The sequence below is a fragment of the Pleurodeles waltl genome, chromosome 8 (assembly GCF_031143425.1).
Source record: "Pleurodeles waltl isolate 20211129_DDA chromosome 8, aPleWal1.hap1.20221129, whole genome shotgun sequence".
NCBI classification, from domain to species: Eukaryota; Metazoa; Chordata; class Amphibia; order Caudata; family Salamandridae; genus Pleurodeles; species Pleurodeles waltl.
This window is the reverse complement of record NC_090447.1, coordinates 802,042,665-802,063,967: the sequence shown is the minus strand read 5'-3', so window position 1 is coordinate 802,063,967 and position 21,303 is coordinate 802,042,665. Positions and strand designations below refer to the sequence as shown.

The 21,303-nt window shown below is 42.2% G+C and overlaps 1 protein-coding gene across 1 annotated transcript in view; it reads right to left on the bottom strand.

Annotated features, from left to right (window-relative positions):
• Positions 1–21,295, bottom strand: part of FGF14 (fibroblast growth factor 14) — a 1,239,298-nt gene extending 1,218,003 nt beyond the window's left edge. Inside the window, exon 1 of the mRNA XM_069205060.1 lies at positions 20,092–21,295. Within this exon, the coding sequence (XP_069061161.1) occupies positions 20,092–20,299 (208 nt within the window). The 5' untranslated portion in view covers positions 20,300–21,295. The remainder of the gene's footprint in view (positions 1–20,091) is intronic.
• Positions 21,296–21,303: the final 8 nt, after the last annotated feature.

Below are 21,303 nucleotides of genomic sequence, written 5' to 3'. Positions count from 1 at the left end.
CCACCCTTTCCTGCCTACTCATAGTCATGGTAAAAGTGTTTGTCGACTACAGGGGTAAGTACAGCAACATTTCTTATCTCTTTCTTTGCATTCTCTGAATCCACTTCAATTTACGAATGACAGCCCACACTCCCTTTCACATACCCCATATTTTAGGGAGAGTCCTCCGATGTCCCAGAGGTTCGTTGTTTACATATGTAACATTTACGTGTTACTTTTGGTTCCATGAAAGTTAAGCAAGCGCTCAGAGTGACTTTGTAGTCTTTACGAAGGATTACACCATGGAATTAGCCGGATGATTGAACATGCATGTTTGAATTCTAGTTTTAAATTGGATAAATACACGCGCAGATTACCCAGGTCTGTTCTGTTTTTACATGTGTATGTGTGCACAGTAAATAAGATTATTAGATTTTCTGTAATCCTTCCGTGAGCAGATCATCCTTCTGATAAGATATAAACATAGGGATTTGATGAGATGTGCACAGATGTACAGTGACACATCGCGCTGTCGAATTTTGTAACCAATTTAACTGTGAAGCACTACGCTTTGTGCCACAAACATTGGCGCTTTGGGCTTCATTTCCATTCAGATGGAGTCTGAAAATTTTTAGCTGTGTCATCTTCGTTAACGATCAGTGCAAAAAAATTACATTTGCACTGACGATCAGTGGAAAAAAGCTACATTTGCATTGGTGATCGGTGCAAAGAATACATTAACATTGCCTGACCAATGAGAAACCAGTATTGTATTAGTTAGTCAGTGTGTGCATGTCAGTTCAAGACAGTTGCAAAATGTCCCACCAACAGTGCACAGCTACCCAGCAATGGTGCAATGTACGTGATCTGACCCAAAAACTGTTTAGCCTTCGCAAAGTAGTGCTAGAAACATGAACATTCACTCTAAAGCCCATTTTAACACCGACACTCGCCTTGTCAAAGGTAGGACCACCTATGTGGTCAAAGGAGTGAAACCAGAGACATAGTAGGCCAATTAACGCTGGTGAAAAAAACGAAATAAATCAATTTTGCATTAAAAAATAAAATAAAGAAATAAGCAAAAAATAAACAAATAAGCAAAAAGACTTTCGCCAGTTTTGCCACTTACGTAATAAGAAATAGAGCAAACGAGTGTTCCCACAGGTTTAGGGCTCTTTTTCACATTTTAAAAGTAGATATAAAATGTATTTGTTTTGTTCCTTAGTCTGCAAACGCAGCAGAGACATTGCAAAATCAGCTTGCTTCTTGTTTTTCCGTGGCCCATGCTAAGTTTAATAAAAACAGGTTTTTCATAGAACCCTTGCAGCTGCATTAATAAGCCAGCGCTGCAAGGGGAACGTTTTATCATTATCAAGTTTAATGGAACTCAATGTATCAAATTCAGACGAAAGAAGGCGGAGACTGGCCTGCTAAAATTTGAATTTGTGATTAGCTAGCCACTGGCAGAGGTCAACGGCAAATCTAGAATTGACCAAGCCATCTTCCCAGCTTTGGAGCATGTCATCAAGATAACAAAAAATCTGCAAACGAGTGTCCTTTTCAGTGAGTGGGAATTCAAAAGCAAGTAAAGCCCTTCTTAAGTATGTTTTACAGGAACATAAAGCAAAGTATAGTATTTCTGCCCCCAGTGATGGAATGTTCTCTAATGAAAATTGGCATGGTGTAAATATGCACCTATATGGCTGCTCATGGCTATAGACCTGCTAAATGAACACACGGAACCAGACTACTGTTGTATATTGTATTACCAAGCCCCCAGAGGCATACACCCAGCATTATATATTCTCACAAATTACCCCACCAGTCATGCAATTTCCAAGTGTACACTGTACTAGTCTTGTTTTAGCATCTTACTCACAACTGAAACACACCCCGCCTCAGCATTGTGTGGTTTGCTGATCTCTTCCAAGGCTTGTTTAGCAGCACTATGGGCCAGATTTACGAGCCCCTTGTGCCCCTTAGTGCCACGTTTGCAGCAATTTTTTTGCCTCAAATGTGACGCTAATGGGCCACTACCAAAGTGCCATATTTGCAAGGTGGTGCAAGCTAGCTTTGAGACACCTTTTAAACCCTTTGCGCCACATCATGCATAATATATGCATGATGTATGCAAAGGGGGCGTTCCCTCATTAGAGGGTCGCTAAAAATGGCACTATAGAATCTACAAGATTCCATTGCGCCATTTCTAGCCTTATTTTTAATGCCCGCTTAAAGCAGCTGTTAAAATGAGGCTGCCATTGATCTCAATGGGCCTCTTAACACTAAACTTGATTTGCGTCATTTTATATATTTTTTACAATAATCCAGTATGGTGTTACAAAAGCATCAAAAAATGACTCTATTGCCCCTAACATGAGCCTTGGTGCAGCGTATTGTAACTACGGAGCTACCATGGTGGCGTTAGAGGACTCAAGAGGGCTGCAAGAAAAGTGGTGCAGCACTAGTGATGCGCCACTTTCTTGTAAATATGGCCGTGTGTGTGTGTACATGAGCATGGCTACTTTGGTGGAAGTACTGAGTGAGAAGAATAACTGAAAAGCCATAAAACTGCTAAGAATGTCAGGAAAAAACCATTGAGAACATCATGTTCAAAAGCAAGATACCGATAAAAGAAATTGTGCATTCCCTGGATATTAAGAGGTTTCTCTGAGCTGTAACAATTCAGATGAAGAATGGTCTAGATGCTTGAAAAGCACAAACAAACAAGTGCAAACTTACAGTGCTGGATTAGTTGAAAATACTCAATCTATTGGACACTCCAGAAGATGATAAACAATTTTGAAGATGGGGTATGTTTGATACGCTACAACCTACATGTATATTTTCTTCATATGTTCCATCACTGTCCAGTATTATCAAGATGGTGGAAAGAAGCTAGCACCAAGATAAACTTAATCGTAAACAGTGACTTGGCAAAATAAATTATTTTCAATGGTACCACAAAATGGCTACAGCTGTGATAAACAGGTGTGGCTACTATATAGCTTACAAATGGGCAAAATATGTAATTGAGATACTGTAAATCCTCAAACAAGCCACATATCACATCTCAGCTTTTAGACAACGCATACTTAGCACTAGCTGAAAAACGACAACTTAAACTCTTGGGTTAACTAGATTTTTTTTAAACTAATATAGGAATAATACATGGATCTTCACGACTAGACTACCTGAGTTGTGCAGTGCTTGACAATTAATTCAACTACGATAGAAGTTGTTTAGTTCAACCTTTATTTCGACTTTTGCATCTGTGTGTAAATATTATTGAAGTGGTATTGTAACTCTTTTTAACCTACTTAGTTACTAGTTCTTCAATATGCATTAGTTGTATTAATTCGCTCTTTTTCTCTCTGTGGTGTTTAGCTGTTGTTGGTATTGCTTGTAACACAGGTTGTGTAATATGCAAATGCATAACTGGACACCGGTTTTATTGTTAACAAATTAAAGGTTTTAAATAAACAAAATTGAATTACAGTAAAAAAAAAACTCCATAAAATGGTCACTAAGCAAGTAGCCCTCAAACCAAGAACAGCCAACTGTAAAACCAAAGGACAAACAGTAACATTTGACTGGGTTGTGCTTAAACAGTACTTCCAAAGTCAAATTCGGACAAATTGCAACCAAGCAAATGAATCAATTCAAATTCTAATCAAATACGCATGCACATCAGTACTGGCCACCTCTTGGCAGAGTTACAGCCCTGTCACTTGGACAGTGACATCGCCCCACTGAAGCTGATCCATCTAGAACATTTCATGTTTTGTTTTATTTATTCCGAATTTGGGAGCCTTTCTAATAGGGGTGCTGTGTATACCTTCAAAAAAGTACACACAACAAAAGATAGCTTGCTTGCATAAAGAGCATGTGATGGCATAAGATGCTCGAGTGGTGAAGTTGGAGGCCAGTATCTTGCATAAAAGTATCACATATTTGCAAAGATGTACATTTTTAAGTGATTGTGACCATGTTGATTGTACCGATAGATGAGAGGAGTGGAGCAGTCGATCAGAGGGCCAGTGAACAGGTTGTTGTTTACCTTGGCACTCAAGTGAGGGGTTGCCATTTTAGGGCTCATTTGGGGTCTTCTCTGGAGGAAGTAGCTCTGGGTTGAATTGGAAAGGCATTCCCCCTGCACCATAGATACCTTAGTAGAGGCCAAAGGACAGTTCCATAAAGAACACATAACAACCCAATGAACTATTAGAAATCTCTCAAGTAAAATACGTCACTCGTTGCCTTTTATTTAAAACATCTTAGCCAAAGCCCTTGGGTGTTCATTCTGGCCTAAAGAGTTAACATAACATCTAAAACGACTAAATAACATCACTGTGTTAACATTAACCGACGAGCACCTTGCCACCACTAGTCACTACCAGGGACACAGACGTCACTTGTCAAAATAGTAACGTTAATGCATGTCTGGGCAACATGGTCAAGGATAAACACGTGCTTCGTTCACAGTTGCAATGCTAAAACAGGATTTTCTATTTATTTAAACACACATACCCAATCATATTTGTGTGTGTGCACACTGGCTGCATTCATTTTACCTTCCTGCTCGGAGCTCAAAGCACTGTAATTAAATAAAGAACGGACCACGTGACGCTATTGAATTAAGTGTCAGCAAGCCAAGGTACCAATATAAAAACATGAGTCTGAAAGACTCCGTTTGCAAAACAGACCTGAGTTTGAGCACGAACAAGGAACACGTTAATAAAAGAACCGACCGGACTCCTCTGTGGAACTCAAGAGAAGTCAGTGAAAGGCTCTGGGGATATTGTGCCTCCCACAAGAAAAACACGAGCCAAGGGCCTTGGGGTGTCCGGAAGAGACTCATTCAGAGCAGTTTGTGGAGAATGTGTTTCCTTTTTTATTTTGTTTTATTGGGGGAATGGTATGTGTGTGTGGTTTTTTTTCAAGTTTGGGTACAAATCAGCAAAGATGATGGTTTTACACTTGCGAGGATGGTTTTCAAAGGCCCATGTAAACACGTACGTGTGTATGCCTAAGTTACAACTGTTTGGCAACACATATAAATGTAAGTATAGTTCATGAATGTTGTGTGTTTTATGTACATTTGTGCGTGATTGCATGCTAGACATGATCACTGTTGATGAGGTTCCATTTTCCTAACCCTACCTATGCATACATCACACATACCTAGGTTTCAGAAAATACACCGATTCCATAGATGTCAACATTTTGAACCTGGTAAGAGGGGCATTTTGAAAAATAAATTCGGAGAACTGATTTTCTCCATTTACGTGCACTGAAGAAGGGGAGCTTTTACGCTGAAAACACCTCAAATAAAACCATTCTGGGCTTAAAAAATTGAGAGTGTCCTGCCTGAATCGGATCTGTTTGCAGATATGTAATTCTGAAATTATGTTCATTTTTTCTCCCTATTCCTCATAAATTATTTGTAGTTTCTAAAACATCACTAGTTCCTACAAACAACTGAAAAGTGCTGTATATATTACTGTCCATTACGGCACTTTATGCACAACTTAACCAATTCCGTTTTAGAGAATGTTGAGTGTGCTTTGTAAAATCTTTGTGAATACCCAAAATGTTACCACCAAAGTTGCTTAGTATGTCAATGGCTGTCTTCCGACACTCTTTCATGTACTCCCACTTTTACACACTCAGTTGCATATTACAGACACTTAATGCACTTGTGCTCAGGACAAGCTGTAAAGTATGCATGTTTTTGTTTATGCAATTTACAATGCTGACTATCATGGGTATAATGAAACACTTGTGTCACAAAAATGTGTAGAGATAACACTCTCAGTGGGAATAAAATAGAAAGGAATTTCTAAATGTGTAATCTTCCTAGCAATAAAAGACCTTAATGTCTCGACATGTATACACTTCTCATCTTAAATCAAAATGAAAACAGCTGTAAACTGTGTGGCGTATTTACGGTTTTGTGATGCTGCTCTTACCCTGCATCACAGGGAAAGTGCAGGTATGTGCTGTGTCTTTTGCGTGTGGTGCATTCCTGTCCTTTCCCACTGCGCTGGTGCCGTTTCCGCATTCTAGCACCAACGCAGGTGCCCTTGCACCATGGTGCATGATGCAAGGGCTCTGACTTGCCTTACTCCATTCAAAGTGACTTTGCAAGACCCAATCAATATGATGTTGTGGTTTGCGTCTCAGTTGAGGAAAAAAATGTGACGCAACGGCAGCGCAAGGGCCTCACTAAAATCGGCCTCTTTGTCTTTGTGGATACCATGCAGACACACAACTCTACTACATCAATCATTATCTAAGCATGGGTTTATGGTAATGTCTGTATACTGTCTTAAGTTACGCATGTCACCATGCAGACTACTCATGTTTTCATTTACGACTATTTCTGCGCATCAGGTCATATCTATTTTCTGTTCATGTGATTCATGAAAATTTGTGGACCCGGCCCAAGGTAAGAATGTTGTTTGGTGGAACGCTTTGCTGCACTGTTGGCCAATCCATACACGTACGGTGAACCCAATGAGAGTTTTTGTTGCTGGCACTCTTCATGGCCCAGCACAGAGTGGTGTACGTCATCCACTCAAATGAATATTAACAGCTTGGCTGCACAGAACTGAGATTGGTTATCCAAGGGATTTTTTTTCCTCGGGGGTGGGGTACCTGGAAACATGAACACTCTATCCCTGTTGAATATGACTGCAATGCCATGGATACTTTCCGATTTAGGTTTTGCAATTGTCAACAACCAGAACTGTTTTCATAGATTTATTATTCCTTGCTTCTGCAGCTGATCACCACTGAGCTCTCAACCCCCACCACCACCTCTCACCTCTACCATATCCCGAAACTGGCATGCAGGAATTCCTCAGTGATCCTGATAAATGCAGAAAACCTAAACCTATTTATTTTAGAACCTCACTACCTTTGATGATTAACCCCACTACTGATACACTCAAGACAAATGACCTTGATGGGTTGCACAAGGTTAACTAATTATATATACTTATAAATTTGATGGATATCCTTGTTACCATTGGTTAATAATAGCTGTATCGTTAAGACGTTTAATAATAAATCCAGGCATTGAAAAGGCATACAGTAGTCCTTTAAAAAGCGGTATTATTTTCAGACATTATCTTTTTATAAAGGCACTTTAAAAAATAGCACAACATCTCTGTCTTGCTTTTAATTATGCACTGATTATTTACTTGCTCTTTTGTCCATCTGAGAGCTATACACTACCACAGTTGTAGAAAACTCCATTCATTAATCATATGTCTGCGTTTTTTGACAGACCAAGAAATCACGTGTACCCCATTTTCAACCACAAAACACACTTGACCTCACACTTTACCATAAAACACAGGCTGTGCTGCATCTCTTCTTAATGTGCCCATTTGTAACATGTAGTCACCAGGATCGAATGTCATTTAAAAATGTTTAAAAAGTAATAAAATAATAGTGGCAGTGGAGGGTTGGGTCACAGAATGAAGGGTGGGAAGGGAAGTTGGAGGGTACTGAAATGGGACCCAAAAGGGTATACCAAATAAGAAAATTTATTCTGTAAGACAATTTGAGGAAATCAAGATAAACAAGCATTTGCACTACAATTGGTCTCGAATTTGCTCGATTTAGAGCTATTAGCGTTGTAAATTCCTAACCGGACTTTTCTTGCCACATAACTTGAAAATGAAATGTAAAACATTTTCACATAAGCGAGCCGATTTAAAGCTCCACGGCTGCCACGAGCATCAGTGATAAGAAGAGACACAAAAAGAAAAATAAGTTTGCTCGCAGTCAAACTTATAGGCAAAAGTGCAATTAGTCATGTAACAGGGGCGATGGCCAAGGCGGTAACATAACCTCCCCAAGGAGGGACAAACGTAAACCATTTACCAATGTCATCAAAGGATTTTTGAAGGGCAAGCCCACGAACAAGTGATAGTGATGGGCGTGCGGTGGGTGTAGTTAAGAGCCCGGATACATACCAACACATCGGAAAAGCAGCGCATTTGCGCTGCTGTGCTCGACCTAAAAAGAAGGGGCTGGCGAACACGGTGAAGGACGGGGCTAATAGTGAAAGTGTGGTAATGGCATCTTATCCCGTTTTTATCAAGATGGCTAATTTTAAAACAATGTCACTTCACACCAATTAATTGAATACATTTTCAACGATAAAAGCTAATCTACAAATAAATTGTTCTTAACTCACTTATTTTCAGAAAAGTTTTTTTTAGCTCGGAGGATATAATACATTATATGGATTCTCTCACAGTGCAAACTTTCTGACTCACGAAATTCATTTCAAAGGACAAAGACACAGCACAAGCGATGTGATCCAATATTCAGATGAACTCCATAGGGGGTTTTCCCCATATGACTGAACTGTATGTCAAGTCTCGAAAGCAATACCTTTTAACTTCAACTTTTACGTTTTGACTTCAACTTTCTGCTTTCTTCGATAGCTAACATTTTGTTTAATTTCATCCACTCTCAGACCGTACTTTACGAGATAGGAGTGCTCCAAGCTAATATGAATTATTTGTTGTCCTGTGAATGGGGTGGGGTTGTCAAAGGACATCGAAGGGGGGAAACCGTGTGACTTAGTAAGGATCCATCAATATCTTTCCACGAGTATAAATAATTTAATTTACCATTTGTCCTTCACTAAGTTATCAAAATATCATTCGTCTATCATTTTAACCATCTTTCAACTGCACATAATTAATCTTTGATCTATCAGTCATTCACCATCATTCAGTTGCCGATCATCGAGTGTCTACTTTGTATCTGAAGAGTTGGTCTTCCGGCAGCAAGAGTAAAGTTACTATTTTTCCACGGATAGTGCCTCCTACAGTAACAGCAACCATAACCCTGGAGCAAATTTGGTGAACGCTTGCAAAATATTCTACCATTCATCAACCTTTGTAGCACTTCCAATTTCCACATTCCCATCCCCTTTGGTCTTGAAAGGTAATCGATGGTCATCTATTTTAAAGAGCATTCAATTATCCACAAATGTTTACTTTTCAATTAAATGAATCTTGGGAAGTAAACGAACGATTATCACATTTCAGCAAGGCTTTTTTTTTCAATAGAAATTTTCCAGTCACAAAAAAAGAAACGTGTTTCTAGATACGGTGTGCAGCAACAGGGCACGTTATTGTGATTACACAAACCTACTTCACGTTGAAGTACTAAAATCCAAGGCCTCATACACAATTAAACCGGATAGAAACAGGCAGCTGCCTCCCTTTCATACAAAGCACTAGATTACTCCTTTCCGCCGTGCACCCAAAGAGATAATTTCACCCGTTGTGATTTACAAAAGGATGAAGGAAATGACTATAACCAAGCCACAAAGGTTTCAATCACATATTTACTTATATTGTAGAACAGTTTGCGCAAGTGATATTTTACTCTTATGGAATCGAACTCGTAAATCTTCACTGAAATGCGTTCAAGTCAAGGGAGGGTAACAATGTACAGACAGGACCAGGCAAAGTGTTTGCTGTTAATTACAATAAGGTAACAGCCACTAGGCTTTTACTACATAATCAGATTTTCGGGGGGCGTTGCATAGTGAAAAGTAGTGGTGGTAGTCCATTCTGGGGCCATTACAGGAGGGTTAGTATTTAGACAGGTATTACCACTCTGGAACTAATGATACTACTGGCGTGGGTGATTCTGTACACATTACTGCTGATCACACATTTTGGGGGAATAATGGGAATAGTGGGATTTGGTGATTGTGCGCTAATTCCTACATTTTTCCTTCATTGTTAGCTGGAGTTTCAGGCAGACAGAGAGGCTGATAAAAAGTCGAGTTGAAAACCCCCAGCCTTGTAGTGCTTTTGTGGCTCTTGTAATCCTGGTCGGGCTGGTAACAATGGTCATATGCTCCATCGGGGTCAACAGGTCACTGCTAGTGACGTCCTTGTGCAGTTAACATTATGGCTAATCCTCAAAGTGTTCTCTTACGTGGAGTAGGGCGCGTGGCTCACAAAAGAACAACAGGAAAATGTGTGGCAAAGTAAAGAACTGTGTTATTGAACCCAGTGTTTGTAGCATAACCCCAAATGTAGCTTTAACTGAGGAATAATATTCTTAGTTTTCTGCGTTCAAAAACTGAAAAATTGACACTGGCTTTTGTCTAGTGCTAAGGGGCATATTTGTCCTGTTGCTTGGTGCAGTTATACTCAAATTATCAATGTGCTAAAACTAAATTCTTCTAAATATGTGATTCATAATAAATGTACGGTAAGCCACTAACTGCATATTTAGCAACATTTTATGCACTTCTAATCTTCTATGAATAATAGCCTTAATATATTCTAAATGTGCGTGAGTATATTCCACTTACTGGTGTTTAACATGGAAGTTAGAATTACAATGAGTGTATAATGCAACCTTGATTTACAACAAGACTGTAGTAAAGTTAGGGGGATTTATATATGTTTAGATGTGCTACTCCTACATGTATCTTAGAAAATGACTTTCACCCGAATGAACAAGGCATGGACTTTAATAGTTTGTAAAAATTGCAGTAATCAAGTTAACACTTACAAGAATTTTGTATGAATGGATTATGCGGACCCCAAATTTTTTTTGAGGAAATAAATCATAATTCAAAGTTTTAGAAACGTGTTTTTGAGTAATTTTCCAGTGAAATGAGCCAATGGGCCACAGAGAAAATGCACACTATGTACACCAGAGCAAATGGGAGCATCAGAAAAAAGCGAGATTAATGTAAACTCGTTAGTAATGAGTTGCACTTGAACCTAATTCATGTGTCTACTTTACCCTTGCCTTCCATTTCACCCAGCTATCCATACCACACCTTAAGCGCATTATACAAGCCTAATGAAGACATAGAGTGATGTGCCTTGAAGCGTCTTTATTCCACATTGGCTTACCTCATGGAGATTTGGGCAAATGTATCTAATTCAGTGAAATTGCCATTTGTGAAGCTTGAAGGCACAATTTCATTGTGTTATTATTCTGAGTGAAGGAGCATGTGCCTCCAAGTGAAACTTACCTCCCCAGCAAGTCCACTGAAGATAGAGGCTATGAGAGACGTTTTGAAACTCAGAACCAATTTGATCAGATCCCTTTATGTGTAGGGCGACCATGTTGCACAGATCTTCGATTTCAGCCAGTGTGGTGATGCCTTCATTACTTTGTCTTGTTTCCCAACTTTGTGCATCGGAGCACGTCTAACGTCTGTGATTCCAGTGCTGCGGTACAAGTATGATACTGAACTCCAGAGGCCTTCTGGTGGACACAAACAAAACAATGCTAAATGCTTCAGGTCACATGTACCAAAAACTGAGCAGCAGAAAGAACAACTGCCACCAATATGTTCTGTCTTTCTGAAAACATCTGAGGTAATGCTTGCAACAAAGACGAGTTAGGAATTAATATTAACTGATGGAGGATTTAGAAGATTCGATAAATCAAGCTTGACAGGTGTAGAGATTTTTAACTATCCCTTTGAAATTAAATGGCCTCTATCCTTTACCAAAGAACTTTCAGAATCATATTTGAGAGCATAGAGGTGGGATCTCATCAACCTTGTTATAGGAAAAATGACAAATTTTCTGCAACATGTAATGTTACCTAGGTTGAAATGAGTATAGGACAATGAGGCTCCCAGGTATTAACTTGTGAGCTCTTGCTAATGAATCTTGAGGGCCAAATCCAGTTGCGGGTTCATGATAACCAAAATGAATGTCATGGAGAAATCTTTATATCACATTTGTGACACATGGTGTCATTTGCAAAGCAGTTATATACACCGACTCTCTGGTTTGGTGCAGCTCTAGGGTCCCGTCAGCAAATACCCATTCACAAACTTGTCCGACTTGTTCACCAGAAATACAGTCATTCCTAAGGTCCATCTTAAGACACTGTGTTACCAGCAACCTGAAGCAACTACACCATATGGAGCTGTAGCGGTAATTCTCTTCCAACTCTACAATTAAACTTACAATTTTGCCATCACTACAGTGAGGGTATAACAAGACTATGTGTTTGCCATCGCTTGGGAAAAAATCATTGCTGCTGTAGGGTTGTCAGTCAACAGTAACCCCTGTATATTCTATAAGTAGTTCAAGTGAAATGCAGGTGAGGTGCCAGTGAGGTCAGTGCAGTATGGGAGCATGAATTAGGCAGGTGGAAGTTGTATGATTTAGAGGAATCAAATCATTGCCAGTCATAAGTGTAGTCTTGGGGATTGGTTGAACGGTAGCTTGCAAAGAAATGTGTAATTACATTATATGATTTGAATTACATGTTCATTTACTTGTTTCCGATCCATAACTCATGCTTTTATTTGTTTACCATGACGTTAGCTGAACCATCTCTGGGAACAGGGGAAACATTTTCAAAAGGAGAAGATAGCAAATGGGGGGTTTCTTGAAAGAATTGCCATATTAAGGGGTTGTCTCAACATATCATAGCTTTGAAAACATGGCATCAGTTGAGAAAAAAATTACTCAGCAATTTGCAGGAAACGTAGGAGCAACAACATTGTTAGAAGCAATATTTTTTCACCAGTCATTCTGGCATTAGTGATGGGAAAAGTGCAAAGTCTATTATGTTCAATTATTGCTTGGCAATAAACCTGAATATCATGCTTATTTCTATCAGAGGATCAAACTCCCCTAAAACCTTCCACAGGTTTAGTTGAAAAATATTTGTAAATCTCAATTCACCCTAATTTTCCTGTTGTCATCATCTTAGCTTGTATTCACGTTAGAACCTGAGGCTTTATTTCATAATGTCACTTCCAACTATTTGAGTGGAATATGACCTGTGTGTGCCCTTGGTTTCCTAGATCAATCTGATACAATGTGAGACTAATCAATTTGCGTGATGCAATGGACCACATATTTCAGCACTGAATATAGCACAAATTATGAAAATCTGTATTCAAAATGTCATCAACAACAAAGTAGGAAGTAATATGTAGGGATGTGCTTCTTGTGCGGTGGTTCATGGGATTCCTAGAATAGTTTATTTACAGAGGGGGCAACCCTAGAACTCATTATCGGTGGCATAACAAGGGTGTCAGGATCCCTAATATAATCAAGGAGAATGCCCAACCTCTTGATGTGGTGCTGGGATGTAAAACACAGGCAAAACTGAAGTGCTGTGGGACCATTAGAATCCGAGGCCTAGGTGTCTCTACATTTGCTAAAACAGTCACGTCAGAGGAGATGTGGTTGACATAAAGTAACTAGTATGAGTATGAAATAAATGTGTATGTATACATATATAATAGGTTTACAGAGTGTAATATGCTATTTATTATCATTGTTCAGTGTTGAGAGGAGCCATGACTCACAAAAGGTGAAGCTTCGAATGGATCATGATGTCCCTCCTCTTCCACAAACATTTAAAGAGATAGCACATTACACACTGCACATCTGCATATATGGTTCATGCCATGTCACTTTTCATGTGCATGTATTAAAAAATAAAGTATTTAACGAAAACCTGGATCCTATGTGCTTAATTTGTCAATAAGGGAAAATCACATTGAAGATGCTTCCTGATTATTAAGAGTTCTTTCTATGTGTAAAATGATTGTAACATGCAATCTGTGAGGCAGTAAACCGTTTTACTCATATCAATTTCTCACTGTTGAGTTAATAAACTGAAGTTTGGCCTTTGTACTGTGGCAATAAATTTGTCAATCGGGTTTTATTAGCACAATTGTTCTAAAGTACATATTTTATTGTGCTACGTATATTACCATTGTCCTGCCACTGAATAGTCTTCTTCGACAGTCTGGCCTTTTTCACGTTTCTATATTTCGTTAAACATGATGAGCAATGCTAGAAATTCAGCCAATAACATTAATCACAAATAAGGAGCATCATTTATTATGGTAAGGTACGTGGGTCAGGTCTACCCTATGAAAATGTGATTTCCAGATATTGCATGTATGTTTCTAGAGGAATACACTAATAACTTATAGCCAATTTCAATCAGCCCTGGGAGCAATGGACACCGATTGACCACTTGTGTATTTCTACTAACCCGCTGTTAGCCCCTATTATGGTTACCTAAAATATCAAATTTGATTAAAAATCATGTGGCCAATTGTAGCAGAAACAAGGAAACACACATTCTGGCAATTGTAGAGGCCCTGTGGATTTGACCTTGAAATCCTGTTTCTAGTGTAAATCAAAAATTAATAAAGAGTCCAAAACACAACAGTAATGAAGGAACCTGCTTCTAACATTGAAGAGCTGATGTTTAACTTAAATCCTAAAATCCTAAATTCCTGACATTGACTGTATTGTCATATAATTATTATGCATGTTTATATCCCACAGCTTCCCCAGATGATGTCACTTAGTGGGCTGTAATTGTGATAAAAAGGGGGAGGGTCTCTAGTGTATTGCCTATGTAATTAAGGTGTGTCTTAATCATTAAACTGCATTTCTGAAATTCCCATTGTGTGCCAACTGACTGGTATTTTGGTTCCTCTCTGATCTTTCTGTTTTTGCATCCAGATATATACCACAACAACAGATATGCACCTAAAACCATGCAGGACTATTGGCTTTCTCACTGGTTGTTAGCTGTTTAAGATAAATGTGTAACAAAACTGATTTTGTTGTAAATAATCAATATTACAATTCTGAAATTGTGAGACTGTGAATGAAACATTCCTGATGGGAGAAGTGACACTCCTAGCGTGTCAATAACTCTGGAAGACATTTACACCCTTTTTCTCTCCACAGCTCGTACATGAGCATATCTGCGTTTCTTGCACCTCATCTCTTTCCCTTCAGTACCCTCTTTTCACACTCTCTTGAAAGCACTTCCTCACATCTCCTTCACTTCACCACCCCTCAAACACACAAGGAATCACTCAGCTTCGAGCAAAGCATTTCCTTTTACTTTCGACCTTGACAACTGTGTACATTGGTACAGAATCGCAACTGCAACCGGAACGTGTGGCCATTGCTCTTTGTGTTCTGAAGAGAAGCCAAGGATTGAATGACCATCTATTTTGAACCCCTTTTTGACTGACTGTCACCCACTGTGAGAAACTTGGGCTGCCTTTAGCCTCAAATCCAGAACTCTCAATCATGGCCCGTTATAAACACCCGGAGGTGATTTGTTTCAAAGTATGCACTATACAAAAGTGATGTGCTACACGAAAAAAAATACAGAAACACAGGGGCATATTTATACTCTGTTTGCGCCGGATTTGCATCGTTTTTTTTACGCAAATCCGACGCAAAGCTAACTCCATATTTATACTTTGGCGTTAGACCCGTCTAGCGCCAAAGATCTTAGAGTTTGCGTCATTTTTTAGCGTGGAAACCTACCTTGCGTTAATGATATGCAAGGTAGGCGTTCCCTTCTAAAAAATGACTCTAAGCCATGTGCGCCTTATTTAAACTCCCGTGCAAAAATGACGCACGGGAGTGGGCAGGCCTTAAAAAATGACGTCCAGCCGCTTTTGCGTCATTTTTTAACGCCTGGTCAGGGCAGGCGTTAATGGACCTGTGGGCTCGGAAGGAGCCCAGAGGTGCCCTCCCATGCCCCCAGGGACACCCCCTGCCACCCTTGCCCACCCCAGGAGGACGCCCAAGGATGGAGGGACCCAGCCCAGGGAACTTAAGGTAAGTTCAGGTAAGTATTTTTTTTTTTTTTTTTGTGGCATAGGGTGCCTGATTTGTGCCCCCCTACATGCCTCTATGCCCAATGACCATGGTTGGGCATCAAAAAAAATGGCGCAAATCGGGTTGAGGCCAAAATTTTGACTCAGACCTGACTTGCCCCATTTTTTGACGCCCAAGCTCCATTTTCCCCTACGCCGGCGCTGCCTGGTGTGAGTCGTTTTTTTTTACGCACACCAGTCAGCTGCGCCGGCTAACGTCATTCAATAAATAAGGCGCCCGCATGGCGCTTTGGAATGGCGTTAGCCGGCGTTAAAATTTTTGACACACAGCTTCATTGGCGCAGTTGTGCGTCAAAAAGTATAAATATGGCCCACAATATCCTGAAGACAGCTCACACTCTTTAAACATGAACTAAATGGCTGACATGGATTACCATATAATTTTCTATGTCATCATCCAGAAATCTAATACTATTTTGCCAATGAAGTTAAGGACGAGTATATAGGGCTCAATGATGACCCATTTCAAAGTTTGTTTTTAATTACTACGGGGTATGAAACCTGGAGAAACTCGTCCAACTTCAAGTCCCGCATACCGTTCTTTCTCTCTCTCCTCGTATATGTTTTTGCTCGTGTCTGATTGCCTCATCGTTGCCTCCAATACAAGGTCCAGGCCTCCAATAAGCTTCAGTTGGGTCAACCATAGTGCTAGCGTTCCTTGTTCTTCAAAGCAAATGTTCACCTTCATTCACTTCAACCAGGATCTCCCTCAAAAACCCATACCTTTACCCACCTTAAAGACTCAGTAGTTTGAGAAATATCTACTCTATGATAAAAAAATAAAACATTGCTTCAGTGGAACCCTATAAGAGATCGTCCACACATTCCACCCACATACGTCAGAGCTTAGAGGTGTGCACAGAAAATGCGCACAACCAGGCTTCCCTGTCCTCTTGTGAGACAGCACCCTGTTCATGGAAAGTAAAAGGAGCTGCTTTACTTACATTAATAAAAATTCACACGACAAGCAATTTACTCCCCAAATATCCTACTGAACCTTTCGCAAAGGTCTTTTTTCCAGGAAACCACCTACATGTCATGTAGGAGTTTACAATCCGTGTGGAAAAGAAGCAAGCCTTATTTTGATTGTTTTACATTTTACCATGCTTTGTGATAACTTGGGCCACCCAGCATTTCCCACATACAGCATCGCTGATGCTCAAGAGTTACTGCTGAGGCACGTGCCAAAAAGAAGCTTCGACTCAGCTAGTAACGTCACCTCAGACATCATGCCGGGCGCGTGGCAAACCAGCGGGCTGCGCGCGCTTTATTGAGAAAATGTGAGGGAGGCGGAAAGCACCCCAGCCTGACCTGGCCTGACAAGAGGAGGAGCCCGAGGAAGGAGAGGGCGGAGCCATAAGCAGCAGCCTTCAGACGGCTCTGAAGAAAGCGCCAGTGGCGTTCACTGCTTGTCATTAATTTGTAATGAAAAACAAACACGTTTTGTAGTGCCGAGTACAATTAACAAACCCTCAAAAACTAGCAAAATTGTCAGTCATTTTATTATTTTTGAAAATTGCTTGCTTATTGACCAGAATATAAAAATTGCCATCAAGAAACCTGCAACACAAGAGGGCAAACATACGTTCTTAAGGCTTCAAAGCAAATCATTTATATTGATACCGGGGCGTAGCTTGGCCAGTAAGGTCAGGCTGGTATATATTGTTTGAATACGGAATACAACAAGCAGAGTGCGTGGGAGAGGGGCCTACGGGGCAGTGGTAGAGAGATGAATGCAGATTGGTAGGGGTACTAAATAAGGGAAAACACACTATTCTGTAAAATTACTAATATTTTTGACGACTTTAAAAACTGAGAGGGAGAGTGTGTTTGCGTTTTTGTCTGAATGTATGTAAACAATCCAGGTGAAATACTACCCGACTGAAAACATATGTACCCAACTATTCATCAGAAAATTCATTTATTAGGGGGTGTAGCACACCTCAAATACACCCCCCACCCCCCGTCCCCTAAGCTATGCCGGTGTATTTAAATAACGCTTGCTGGTTCTCAGTTGATGTCAAGCCCCTGAAAAGTGGATGGTGGTTGTTTTAAGTTGTGAGTATTAGCTAACTTGGGTTCTGTCCACGTCGATGTCGTTGCCTCCCGAGGTGCATGTAGGATCAACCTCCTGAATACACTGCAACAAGCACTGGTGATACTGAAACAAGTGGACTGGGAGACCATCCGTCTTTCACTTCACGTGAAATACACCAGCACTCTAAAGCTGTAATACGCATGGCGAACATCGGCATCTGTCACTCGCTTGACATCTTGGTTCATACCACGCTGAAATGTATGAGTCACACTTTGTTGTTAGCGGAGGTGCGGTTACACGTGAATTAGCGAGTGCGGTAATAAAACAACCTGAATAGCAAATGAAATTGCAAAATGACCGCGGATGCCTTCACAAACTCAGGAGTAACATCTGTTTACCAACCCCGACCCTTCTCTGGTGACCAAGCAGCATTCTGGGAACACAAACGGGGGATGGGCGGTAATAGCGCTAAAGCACTGCAAATATAGTCTCTGGCATATTATTGCAAATGCTAGATGCATGCATGGCATTTTTGTTTTAAAAAAGGGGTGTTTTCATTTAATCCACCACCAGCCTCCATGTATTGTAGCGTAAGGAGGTTCACACGTATGCGCTCTCATAGGTATCCTGGGCCTAAAAAAATGTAAAATCAATTCAAGTTGGTGGCTGGTTCATAATCGCGCATCTCTCTCTTTCCAAAGACCGCAGCAATCTTGGGATTCCCGCGGGGATCATTTCTTCCAGGCCTGCCGCTGCGTGCGTCCCCGGCCTTTCATACATGCCCCAAAGGCGCAATGTTTACACTGATCTGCCACAGCCGGTGAAGGGAGGCGGATCCGAGGCCCTCTGCCTGCCTCCCCTCCACATCTATGGTGTGAAAGGGAAACCCCTCTGTGAGGCTTGCAGCAAGCTTCGGGTACGCGGAGCACCACCGGCTCACTGCGGTACCCGGGAGTGTGATGTCAACAGCGCAGTATGGATTCCTGGCCGTGCATTAACAGCAACATGTGCCGCACATGCCACGCAGAACGGCCTGCGCCGTACAAAACACAACGTCCCCCTTCGAGCAGGCACCCTCTGGTTGTATGAGTAACTCTGGTTTGCTGCAGAACCGTTGGGGACGAGAGGAGGTCCGGGGAGGGGGGTCAAATCTTTGGCTGGCCGAGATTTATTCCCTCGAATTTTGGGTTAAAGGTCATACAGCGTGAACCCCCTTACAGTGAGTAAGTGCCCAAACGAAACAGTGGCCGCAGTGACGGCTCCGGGGCGCCGGAAAGGGAAGGGGTGGGGGCTTCTGTCAGAGAGACACAGGGAACTATGATCTACTTCACTGCAGTGCCAGCGTCAGGGACGCGGGGGAATTTGGGGGGCATACTGTGAGCTGCCTGAAACTAGTCTGACCGAGGGTCACACCAGAACACCAAACCACCCACCACACACATCAAAGTCCAAGCCTCGATCAGCTGCAGCGGCGTGCTCGCACGGGGAGGCCCAGACAGAAAACAAGGGGACAGCAGCTCTGCAGAAGCACACGACCACCGCCGCGCGTAGGGGCACCAGCCCCCCTAACGCGGGCTCACCCAAAGCACGCCAGCAAGCACGCTGACCCAATTATCATGCCAAAACCAGCATGGACATGTGCTTCACTCCTTGCATCTGTCATTTGAAGTCACAGGTGCCGTCCTGCCTCGCTCCCTTCCTCCCGCTCACAGCCCCCAAAGGATCCGTCCTGTTTCAGCCGCATCGCAGCAGCAGCACACTGACTGCTTGCTCACCAACACACATCCACTGACATCCGAGGAACACAATCTCTCAAAACAATACCACCGGCTTTTCAGGCTGTCTTCGTCTGTTGCTTTCCAAGCAGGTCACCTCAGAGTGACAGCACATCTTGTCGATAACTCCACCGCCAGCCACGAGACACTACCACCAACCATAAGGTTACAAATTAAAATAACGAGATGTAATCTGTGTTTAAAGCCAGGCAGATATTTTGAACACCTACTTACAAAATGGTAGCATTTTTTCCAATCTAATCAAAAACTGACGCAGGCTATCTCTTCCCTGGACTCTCTAAAAGGGCCCATTCTTGAAGAGATTTCTATAGGACATTAAAATGCATCCTTGGCATTTTTTAATAGCATGCAAAGTTTTCTGATCTCTAGAAATCCTGGGTGTCCCAGGGGCACAGATTTGGGTTGACTCACAGCACACACGTCCTAACCTTCTCTAGCCGAGGCAAGAGTGCAGCAACATGGCCTGTAGGCCCTCCCTCTGCAACCCCTGCACTGACCAGGGATCCAGGGCACCTTAGAGCCCCACAGTAAATATGTACACAGGCAGGAACATGCTTCGCATGCATTTCGCTTACCACTTGGGTTCTTATTTTTCTTAAGACTCTTGCCACAAAGACACTGCAGCATATGCGTTCCTTTGCTGAAAATGTTCCAAAGAAACCACATTGATTTGGGCGAAAAGCAACCCAGCAGCCTAGACACCCTGAGGAAGAAGAAATCCTTGTGGTTGCATAATAATGGCTTGAGATCAGTCGTCCTGAACAGGGGCACCAGCTTCACCATAGAAAACGGTTTGTGTTTCCTATGCTTGCTCACTTGTGTGTCTCGTTTTTTCTCCACCTTCTCGCCTGGCTGTTACCCTTTCAGAGACTTCTCAAGCACAAAGCCCCACTTTTGTCTTTATTTTCCCATCCAGCGTTGTGGTTTTATCCCTTTGTTTTTAGCTCAACGCTAGCAGTTTGTGCCAAAAGCGGTGCGAATCTTCCTTTACCAAAGCAGCATCCCAAAATGGAAGAAAAAGGTAGCCACAAAGTGTAAAAGTGAGAATTCCCAGCAGGAGAGGAGATCAAAAACTAACCAAAGGCCAGAAGAAGCAAAACCAGACCCCAAGGTGAAAACCAAAACATTTGCTGCTACACTTGAAATTCCCTGGGAAAATCAGAGGGGATGAGGAAGGACATGAAACGGGAGGGGGCGATGCATCTTACAGGGAGACCGTGGTGTGTGTGGACGCCTCCCTGGGTGAGGAAACAGGTACAACAGGCAAAATAATAACGGCGGGAGCCAGATAACCTCGCAAACCCCTGTGGGCCCGGGCCGCTGTGAGTGTTGAACGTGAGGGGCTTTCAGCATTAGTGCCGACAGCAGGGGTGTGTTGGCACTTCAGCACCCTGCTCTGCCGCGGGTCTCGGATGCTGCCTGCGGTGGGCGCTGCTCGGGGAGGGGGGCTCCCGTGCCTGTCCTCGGGCTCGCTCCCTGCTCCGGGTGCCGCGGCCGCCGGGGTGCATTGGCTCTAGCAGCGGTGGGTAGCCTCCGCCTGCCTCTTCTTCCTCCTCCGCTCTCTGGCTGCTGATGCTGAGCTCGGTGGTGCTGATGCTGCTGCTAACTGCCGAGCCCGGCTCTGCCTCTCGGGCGGGGATGCACCGGGGGGCGCGGGGCGGGGGCTGCAGGTTGGCTGCCTGGGAAGCCGAGGCTCGCCTGTGACGTGCAGCGGGTGAGATGCCTGAGCCGGCCCGGCGAGGGCAGTGTCAGCGCTGCAGTCTTTCCCGCTCCCTCCCCCTCCCTCT